The sequence below is a fragment of the Podarcis vaucheri genome, assembly GCF_965113315.1.
Source record: "Podarcis vaucheri genome assembly, chromosome: 1".
NCBI lineage: Eukaryota > Metazoa > Chordata > Lepidosauria > Squamata > Lacertidae > Podarcis > Podarcis vaucheri.
The window spans coordinates 121,271,827-121,282,445 of NC_138759.1; the positions used below are offsets into that span (position 1 = coordinate 121,271,827).

Consider the following 10,619-nt stretch of genomic DNA (forward strand, 5'->3'; position numbering starts at 1 on the left):
TCTTCTGCCTTTCTGGTTAGACCAAGATGCTCAGCATCACCTCCATAATAATTTATTCACGGCTGGCTTAACAAAATAATCTTCAGTTCGCTTTTTAGTTAGGTCTGCCTTTCGCGAAAGTTACTTCGGCTTTGCACAGACATCTGGGTGAGGTGCCTCAAGGCCGGCGAGACGCCTTCACAACTCTGGACAAAGCGGGTGATTGGTCCCCTATAAGTCGGCACGTTTTTGCTCCAGGAAGCATCCGCCAGCCAGCCGCTTGCCTTGAGAGACCATAATACTCGCTTTGATGGGCTGGCTAATTAACTGATCAATCGCGCAGGGTAATCGACTTGAAAGTCTTTAATGGCCCGGCAACCGGCGACGTTTGGAAGCGCCAGACGCAAGGAAGGGATTTACACACACACACACACACACACACACACACACACACACACGATGGAAATTTGATTCCCAACTGTGAGAAATCAGACTCTTTTGAATTTAATATGGAAAGAAATAAAGTGGATCTAACTAATCTGCGCACACCTCACCCTGCCCTTTCCTCATAGGGAAGTCTGAAACCAACGAACAAATCTAACAGCGATCAAATGGCTGCAGCTTAAGGAAGTCCCGTCGTTTAACATTTCTAAAGCAGCTTAGAAATGCATGTATTTTATTAAGTGGGAGGATGCAGGCGCGCTCAAAACCCCCCCCCGCTCCCAGCAAAAATAATAAAGAAACGCAGGCCACAAAACACTACCACCAAACGAGTCTTGGGACACCATAAAGACTAACTGCTCTAAACCACCAGCTGGACTTTGCGGCTCAGTCCTAAACGTTCTATAAGCTGCAGGTCTAGATTTAAAGCCTTTAACAGCTCGACCGGTTTGGGGATCGCGCTGTTGCCCACCGTGCTGCATTGGCAACGGTTGTTGGGAGAGCGCGCAGTATTTCTAGCGGTCTGCATTTGTTTAGTGGCAGCAAAAGGGTTGCCCCTCCATAAACCCCGGTAGTCTAGCAACCAGAGGCAGCGGCGCGTTACTTTATCAGTTCTGCTTGCCGAGCTAAATTAAAATGATGATGAAAAAACCCTCGGCGCTCCAGCCACTGAAGGGACCAGCAAGGAAACGGCCCATTAAGCCCAGATCAGGAGCTATTTATAGAAGGGGAAGAAGTTAATAGCAGTCCTTGCTTCGGCTCCAAGGCAACCTCCGCTGGGCTGGAAGGGTTAAAGCAACCTCGGCGCTGGTGCTTTTCAGACGCGCCTTAATTCCGGCTCCAAACTCCCGTGTGTTTCCTTCGTCTTTAAAACACACCACCGCCCTTTGGCATGCTGAAATATTAGTGAAAAACGTGCGAGTGCGTGCTTGCGTGCATGTTTAAGAGCACACACGTGATTTGATGAAAGCGCTTCTCTCTCAGCCTGATCCTATGTTTGTTTACCCAGAAGCAAGTCCCTAACCCGAGCCTTCCTCCCAAATAAGCGCTCAAAGGGCTTCCGTTCAAAAGCGTATTTTTGTGCGTATTTTCCTGGGAGTAAACCCCATGGAGTTCAATGGGGTTTTCTTACGAGCAAGCGCACACAGGACCGGGCTATTGTTAAATGCATTTAAAACCTCCAAAAGCAAAAAATGGACCAAGGTTTGGCTGAGCTTAGGCGTCCCCGCCCTCCCCTTCTTTCCTAGGCGTTATAAAGAAATCTAAAGAGAGGCAGACAGTCTCGTTATCCGCAAATGAATCTCTTGCTGTAGCGGGTACAATCTGACGGCATATTATTTGCTCGCCTTCCTCCTCCCTTCACTTCAAGACACCCGAGCGCTGACTGGCTGCCAGCCTCCTATCTCCCGGACGCAGCAGCCTGACGAATGGCTCTTTAATAAGGCTCTCGTTAATCTTTCTCCCCCAGGAGATCCGTATTTTCTGGGCCGATAAGGTTGAAAAATTTCAGACAGTGAGATGTGGCAAAGCAGCCCCAACTCGCCGCCTGGCAAGCGCTCCCTTCCTCCTCCTGCTCGCTCTCGCCTTCGGTCGTGCGCCGCCGCCACACCCCCTTCCCCAGCCTTCCTCGACTGCCCCCGTTTCACAGGGTCGCCGGAGGAAACTGGATACCCGGATGCTTCAGGAAGAGTTACCCCCTTTGAGGTGGGCAGGAGGAGCAGAATCGCGGAGATGCCTTCTTCCTAAAGCTAGCCCTGTTTAATCTACCAGCTGCATCGCACGCGCAAAAGGACCTGCAGTTCTTTTTGGGCAGAGGGTCTCCCTTCCAAGGAACCTCTTGCAAATGCACACAGGTGTCGCGCTATCCATCTGCTAAACGCCCATCTCGCTTCAAACGCCCTGGGGGGGGGGGAAGGCCTGTGGTGTATTTCCAGCAGCCGCAGTTCTTGTTTTCTAGCACCAGCAGGTCAACCGGGAACCAGTAAATTCTACCTCCAGCTGCGCTTTGCCCTGGCTGCTGACGGTCTGTGCTTGCGTCGGACAGTAGGTGGCGCAAAAACCTCTAGCACAGGATTATAGAGAAGCGCCAATTTCGCTCTTACACAGCCCGCCCATCCCACCACCTCCTTGAAAACGAATTTGGGGTATTGCTGATGGTGGCCTCGTCGCACTTCTCCGTGGGAGGAGGAAGAGGGGAGGAGAAACGTTTCTTTGCGGGCTTGTTCCCGTTTCTTGCGTTTATCTGCAGATAAAAGAGGTGGCCTACTTTTTCTCTGGTCGGCAAACCCAGTTGCTTCAGAAAGGGAGCGATGATGGGTTTAAGCAAGTGATAAAAAAGCTTCGGGGATGATTATGGATTCAAGACAAAGCCTGAGGGAGGGAAGGAGGTGAGAGAGAGAGAAGGAAAGAGAAACACAGACACAGACAGAATATGACCGGAACTACACGATTTCTTGCGCGCACATCTTTTCACTTACCACATATCTTCAGCCCGATTTTCTTCGTGCAGCCATGAGCCACACCACACCAGGTGTCATAAGCTGAAAGGAACAGAGACAAGAGGTTTATGGCCGTGGAAATGAGCGGCACAGCCTACTTTGCAATCCCCAGCTGCTGTGCTTCGAAGGAGCGGCAGACCTGGCTCTAAAAAATATACTGCAGCTCTCAGAACGCAAACGAAATATTTAGCAGCCCCGCTAGCAGACCATAATGTTCTGCTAGACAAAAGAGAGAATGGGTCCCAAAAGGTGACTGACTGATCGCACTGGCGATTTGGAGTAATGGGGGGACGGCAATTACATTGGCATCTCAATCTTAATTTACCTTATTGCAGCAGGTCCCACTCAAAAGGTGAACAGGCAAAGAGTTTTAGCCGACCATAAGCAGAGTGCCTCCTCCACTGTCCTAGAAGTGGTTATTGGAGAGGTGTGGTGGGAGCGAAGACTTACGCAGGACAGGGACTGCTCCAAGCGGAACGCATTTTATCTTTCTGTTTTCTACCCTCATAGCAGCTAGAAGGCTTAACTCTAAAACGAAACGTCTTTGGGATCATCAAGAATGCCTCCGGTATGAATGTGAGTGCTGGTGGAAGAAAATGGCAGGCCTCCATTCTCAGCGTAGCTACCTGCATCTTTTCGCACAGGTGTGTTTGCTTTACGTTAATGTCTCCAGGTCAACGCAAGGACTGGGAGACTTGCAGTCGTTGGTCCAAACAAAGACATAGTTTCACTTCCCCTGTGATATCTGGTACCAGCACAACAAAAGTCTTTGTTGTCTAGTCGCAGCCCCATTAGACAACAGAAAGGAATCTCATGCCGCCGCCCCCTCCCCAGCTTTCTGCTATTCCAAGTTCCCCATCAAGCCTCCAGTTTGTGATTTCCGTGGTATTTTAACAAAGTCGAGCACGCTTTCCTTTTAAGGGAGCCTTTGGGGCCAATGAAGGAATCACGAGGTAGGTGGTGGGTGGTAGGGAATAGCAGGTTGAGCGCGCAGGCGAGTCAGTGGTGTGTCGCTGGCTGTATAGGTACCACCCGGAAGATGGGAAGAGACAAAGCAGCTGGAGGAGAGAGAGAGAGAGACCTGACTATCTCCTAATAATTTATTGGCACTGCTCCAGGAAAGTGGCAGCTTAAAATAAACTGGCATGAAATGGGGTCATGGAAGAGTTCAGGAATTAATTGGGTGAAAAATAGTATTTGACTAGATGATCAGACTTGCATGACTAGGTTGCAGCCGGAATGACGAGTCAGGGAGACACATTGAAAGGCCCCTCACGTCCTCCTGCTCCCCATTTTTCGAGACAACCCCATTCATACTGCCCGCAACCCCTATCAGGCAGTTGGAACACGCATTGCGCTGTCCATCTCAGGCGGTGCTGAAAGTGGGAGAGGCGGCAACGACCTTCAATTAGGTTTAGGCAAGTGTGAGTTAGTTTGGGGCGCTAACTGAAACGAGAGAGGGCAAATAGAAAGGGATAAAGTACGGAAGAGACAAAAAAACTCCCCACAAACAAATCGCAGGAGGAAGGAAACAGAAAGATAATTGATTGCCAACCATCAAAGCCCCAGCGGGCCGAGAGACTTCAAGAGGCCTGGAGAATTGGAAACGGCTCTGCCACGGTGTTAAGGAATACAGTAGTAAGCCCCACTGAACTCAGGGGGATTTACTTCCGAGTAAGCCTATTTGGCAGCTGGCTTCCATGCCCAGTAACTGCGGCTCTGCCAATGACTAACCCGGATCCTAAGAAAGGACACCGTGTGAATGTAACCCAGAAGGAAAAGAGTATTTTATTCTGACTCTTTAAACTCTAAAGCGCTAGTGGCATTATAAAACATGTTTTCAAGTTTAAAAGCTATGCGTGCATTATTCAGGAGGCGGCCTAAATGAAACCTAAGCTGCATGATCCAAAGCACGGATACTGGCAATGCCTGAAGAAGACAACTAGCTTGCCTGACTGCCGTGTATTTCTGTGAAATCCAACTTGAAATTCATTAAGTGGATTTCCAATGTGCTTCCCCCACACTACTCCTGGAAGAAATTAGAAAGAGAGGGAAATGGAGGAGTCCGTCCGAAGCAATTAATGGAGTGGGGTGGGGGTAGGAAAGAGAAAAATTCGATTGCCAATAAATATATAAATAAGCAAAACACATTGGGTAGAGTTAAAACCCTGCATTAGAATTGTGGAAACAAGCACACCCCATTTCTTCAAGGGACCAAAAGCTGGGCCTGTAGTAAAGCCAGTGCTAGACTGAGGGACGCAGGAAAGAAGGAGGGAGAATAAAGGTTCTAGCTAGCGGTGTATTACTCGGCCATTGTGTTTTAGGTCCCAATACAAAGGGGGTAACCGCTCCGGAGTTAAGATTTATGGCCTTTGTAGCGGCATCCTTTCGGGACCCCCTGGTTCCAACGCAACTTCCTTTCAAGAAAGATCGCCAGGCTTTCCATGCGATCCACACCCCTTGAAAGCAGGTGTCCGTTGGCATTCGTGGAGCTCGTTTCCTGTTAAGCATGGATGCAACCACGGTCTCAAACCGGCATGGCGGAGAGGACAGCAAATATGAAGGAGAGGTTTCCCCGCCCCGCCCCCCCAGCTGCCCCTTCGAAAAAAGGACAAAAATGTCTAAATGGAAAGGCTGGGCTTTGGCTCCGCCCGCCCGCAGTGCGCGCTGGGTCTCGCGCCTTGACTACCACCCCTTCCACTCTTTTTAAAAAACGCGCCTGTAGGGGGCGCTCTGGCCGGGGAGGACGAGAAGAGGCAGGAAGGCGGGCGCGAGAAGGCGCGCCCAGGGAAATGGTGGCGGGGTACAGAGCGCATTTGAAGGGGTGGAAGGCATAGCTGTCAACGTTTCCCATTTTTTTAAAGGGAAATTACCTTATTCCGAATAGGATTCCTCGCAAGAAAAGGGAAAAGTTGACAGCTATGGGGAAGCGGGGAGGGAGATTCCAAGCTTAAGAGTTGGAGAGATGCTTGCTGAGGTGGGGGGTGGGAATGTATGGCAAAAAATAAATAAATATGGGGGTTGTTGTTGTGGTGGTGGTCGAACTGGAGCCATCAGGCAGAGAGGGAAACGCGCAGGGAAAGAGGGCAGAAAAGAGGAGGGCGGCAACAGTGGCGTAGCGTGGGGGGGGTGCAGGGGGGGGGCTGCACCGGGCGCAACATCTGGGGGTTAGGGTTAGGGGGCGCAAATCCACGGGTTAGGGGGCGCAAATTACTTGCCTTGCCCCGGGTGCTGACAACCCACGCTACGCCACTGGGCGGCAAAGGGAACGGGAAGAAGACAAATGGCGCGGGTGGAGAGCCCTTCGAGCGGGTCAGCGGGCTGGAAAGGCGCAAGGGCGGCCAGGAGGCAGCGGGAGAAGGTCGCCTCAGGTGAAAGGGAGGAGGTCGCCCGGCTGCCGGAGAAGGACGGGGCGCCGGGGAGCCGAAAGGGAGGGCGGGACCGGAGAGTGGCAGGCGGGAGAAGCAGCCCTGACAGGACTTTAAGACGCCTCAGGCGAGGTGGAGCATGGCCAGGAGAGGAGGCCAAGGGACGCGCGCCACACACACCACCTCTTCCATCCCCTCCCCTCAATCTCACGCGCGCCCCCGCAGCCGGACCAGGAGGCGGGAGAGAGGGAGCGCGCGAGAGAGAGCCGTCGGGAAACAATAGGCAATGGCGCGCGAGCGAGCGCGGGAAGAGGGCGCGCAGCCCGCGCTGCTGCCTGCTGTGAGGGAACCTGACAGGAGGCCGCATTCCTCGAAATGGTCGCGGAGGGAAGGGATTCTTCCTGAGGAGATACACAACACACGCACACACATACACAACACCGCGCTCGACCCTTCTTTGGTCGTGTGTCCCTCCCCCCAATAAAAGCCCGTGAAACGCCTTGAAACAATGAGGCGAGCTTTTGACAGCTCGGAGGCGAGAGGAAAGAAAAACACCACACAAACACCACACAAACAGGCGCCACAAAAAAGAGCTGTTTTCGCCGGGTGGGTTTCGCCTCCCCTCATGTGGCCCCGTAATGACGGGGGTGTCCATGCTTCACAACCCCTTCCAAGGGGGGGGGGGCGGACCATTTATCGCCCTCCAAGCTTTGGGTGATTATGTCGTCCAGGCTTATTTCAAGCCTCCGCCGCGCCCCCTCCTCCCGCCTTTTTCCCCCCTTCCTCCGCGGGGTTGCCGAATGTCTGTCTACCCGGCTCCTTCGCGCCCTCCCCTTCCGACTCACACCTTAATAACTCCAGGCAAAACACGCGCCAGTTAGGGACAAGGGGGAGCCTCTCGAATAGCCTCCATTGGCCCCCTGGATCAGAGATTACCTCAGGGAAAAGAAAGAAAAAAACGGCGGGAAGGGACTCGCGCCGCGCGTCAGAAACCACCGGTGGAACTTGGCGCCGGCCGGGTCTGTCAGCCCGAAAAACGGCCGGAGACCCCGACCCGCCCCTCACGCCCCGCTCCAGCAGCCGCGTACAAAGTCCCCCTCAGCGAACAGGGCTTTTATTCCTCCCCACCTTGCCACCCCTTCTCTCGTTTTTGTAGCAATGGCCCCAGGTTCCTTGGTTCCTTTGTTTCCCCCCAAGCCGAACCCACGCCCACCAGTGGCGTAGCGTGGGGGGTGCAGGGGGGGCCGGCCGCACCGGGCGCAACATCTGGGGGTTAGGGTTAGGGGGCGCAAATCCACGGGTTAGGGGGCGCAAATTACTTGCCTTGCCCCGGGTGCTGACAACCCACGCTACGCCACTGACGCCCACCACCCCACGGTTTCGGCCTGAATTCGTGTGGGGTTTTTTGGGGGGGGGTGGAGGGAAAGGGGTTTCTCGTTCGAAGGCGAGCTTCCATGTCGGTCGTTCTCGGTCGCGGTGTTTTTTTGTGGCGAATGTCGAATTTTGTGGGGGAAGCCACCCCCACCCGCCGAAAAAGGACGACGACGACGACGACGCGCGGCCGCAGCCAACGAAGGCGGCGCGAGACGGGAAGGCGAGACCTACTTGTGGGTCGCAAGTTGCTCGGATTGGGATCCGGAGCCGTGTTGGACGAGGACGGGTCCGAGGTCGCCATGAGGTGCTGAGGCGAAGCCCTTGGATCCCGGGCTGCTTCGTCTTCCTCTTGCCTTCGCCTTCCTCCGATCCCTGCAAGGGAAGAGAAAGGCGGGTTTAGAGAGGGTGTGTGTGTGGTTGTGTGTGTGTGGTTGTGTGTGTGTGTATTTCGGGCTGTGACTCTCGGTCCCCCCCCCTCGCCCCCTCTCTTTCCTCTCGCTTCGGCCAAGGCGCGACGAGAAGCCATTCAACCGGGCGCCAAGTCGCGGGCCGTCGGAGGTGGGGAGGGCAGGGCGCGCACAAAAGGGACCTTGTTGCACCTCCAGCGGGGGGAGAAGGAGAAGAAGAAGGATCCCTTTCTTCCTCGGAGGTGCGCGGATCTCTCGCCCGCCTCCTCTCCTCAGACAAAGCGACGGGGCTGGAGAAATGGCTGGAGGCGACGACACCTCGTTGGTTTTTATGAGGCAGCGCTGGCTGGCTGGCTGGCGAGCGAGCGGGGGAAATGTCTGGACGGGGCTGGCGAGCCGAGCACGATTCGTCTTCGCCCCTGGAAGCAAAGCGGCGGAGGGGAAGGGCAGGTGGGAGGAGGGAGAGGAAGAGGAGGGAGAGGAGCAGGATGGCCGCCGCCGGCCACTCACTCACTCACTCGACGCCCCTTCTTCAGTGGCGTAGCGTGGGTTGTCAGCACCCGGGGCAAGGCAAGTAATTTGTGCCCCCTAACCCGTGGATTTGCGCCCCCTAACCCCCAGATGTTGCGCCCGGTGCGGCCCGCCCCCCGTGCACCCCCCACGCTACGCCACTGCCCTTCTTGCTCAATGGGCAGCGAAGGAGGCGACGGCTCGGAGCGAATGGGGAAGCGGAGGAACGCGTCGGGAGAGGAAGAGACCGGCGATGGCTCGAGGAAGAAAGATCTCCGAGCGATCCCGGTGGTGGCCCTCGGGGCGCCTTCTCCCTTCGCAGGTTGACGAAAGGCAAACGAAACGACGTCGAGGGAGGCGAACTGGGGGGCAAATATTGCGGGAAAGGAGCAGCCAAGCCGATCTATTCTTATAGGGCAACTTGCGCCTCTGAATGCGCACAAACGAATTATAGAATGAATGAATGAATGAAAATTGAGATGTTCTACAGAGGCTGGCCTTCCTGGGGCTCGCTCTCTCCACGCCTGTTCTTGGCGCTGCTTTGGGAAGACATTTCGTTCCGCGTCCAGCAACCCTCTTCCGGAGGTTCATTGGTCGTCAGAAAGCAGAGGATCGATCAATACATGATCTCAACCTCATTCGGGAGTTTGGACTTCAAAGCTGTTTGGTCCACGTTATTTAATAATAATGATTTTTTTTTAAAAAAAAAACACATCAAAATCTAAGCTCACGGGAAATAGATAGGTTTAATTTTGGTCAAGATTTAACGCCACCTGTCACCGTGGCATCATCACCAAACGAAAAAAGTTATCGTGAATAAAGTGCACCCCGGGGTGTTGTGGGTCAGCCGGGTGAAGGATTGCATCTTGTCTACACGCGTTTAATTTCGAGTCACAAACCGGACTCTGCGGAGGTAAAGAAAGAACGAGAGAGATAGAGATGCGGGGATACGTCCTGGGCCAAGGTGGAAAGTGAAGTAACAGGTTATTCCTCGTAAACATCAGCTTTCCAATACCGAATATCCTTTCCTAAATTCTAAGTACGGAGACAGCCCTACCGTCTCGAAAGAAAGCCTCCAAAATCCTCCAGGAATAACGGAGGGGCGAGTTCTTTTTCGTTGGAATTTTTTAAAAAATAAATCAAGAGAGACTTACCAACCCAGGCTCCAACTCCAGGAACCCAAACGGCGGAGGATGGAGAAATCTTCGTTTTGGAAGAACTTCGCCGTTTATAAACTCCGCCACGAACGACGTCGGAATATCAATGGCTTCCCTGGCATTTAATTCGAGATGACCTTAGCGCGCCCCCCCCCCCAATACTTGAGATTCGCTTTTTAAAAAAATAATAAGCTCGAATCGCCGGCTGATCTGTTGCGACGCAGGCATGAGTCACTGCTCTGCCAGCGCCTCCACCTCGTTTTCTCCAAGATGGGAAGCCAAAGAGCTGGAGTTTGGGAGGGCAGGAGTGCGGGTGTTGACTAAGGAGGCGAGAGAGGGAGGGGGATGCAAGAGAGAGAGAGACAGAGAGAGGAATCACGCGCCTCCAAGCGTTGCGCCTTCCCAAGCGAGCGTGATTCACTCGCAGGTGTGCAGGCGGTTCCCCCAAGGAAGAGCGGAGTGGAAGGAGCGCGTGTGGTTTCGCACCTCGATTCTGAATCCAGATCACGGCTGACCCGAGAAGAGATTCTGTGCGCATACTTACCGCACTCCGATTGCTGGAAGGAGAGGCTGTTTGCCTGTTCAGACCAAGGTGTTCGCGTGATCTTCATGGGTCCAGATCACGCCACGCCACACAGAGCCTTGCATTCCTGCTTCCACGAGGGAGTTTTGCCGTCTTCTCTCCGACGAGTCTTCCTTATAAAAGTTGGCTCTTTAAAAGCCACCTGCTCAATCCTAATTTGGGTTGATGGTCGCTTCTCTCTGATAGCAACCTTATTAGCGCCCGGAACATGTTGGTCGTACTGTTGAGCAATCGTCTTAAAAAGGAGGATTGGGGGTTGGTGGTGTGTGTCTTCCCTTCTCAATTCATTTGGAGGAGCTTAG

General features: G+C 53.7%; 1 protein-coding gene across 1 annotated transcript in view; it reads right to left on the reverse strand.

Annotated features, from left to right (window-relative positions):
• The window catches only part of GAD1 (glutamate decarboxylase 1), a 57,101-nt gene extending 46,741 nt beyond the window's left edge, over positions 1 to 10,360 (reverse strand). The window contains exons 1-3 of the mRNA XM_082210406.1: positions 10,279 to 10,360; positions 7,892 to 8,032; positions 2,898 to 2,960 (exon numbers count right to left, since the gene is read on the reverse strand). Of these exons, the coding sequence (XP_082066532.1) occupies positions 2,898 to 2,960; positions 7,892 to 8,032; positions 10,279 to 10,345 (271 nt within the window). The 5' untranslated portion in view covers positions 10,346 to 10,360. The remainder of the gene's footprint in view (positions 1 to 2,897; positions 2,961 to 7,891; positions 8,033 to 10,278) is intronic.
• Positions 10,361 to 10,619: the final 259 nt, after the last annotated feature.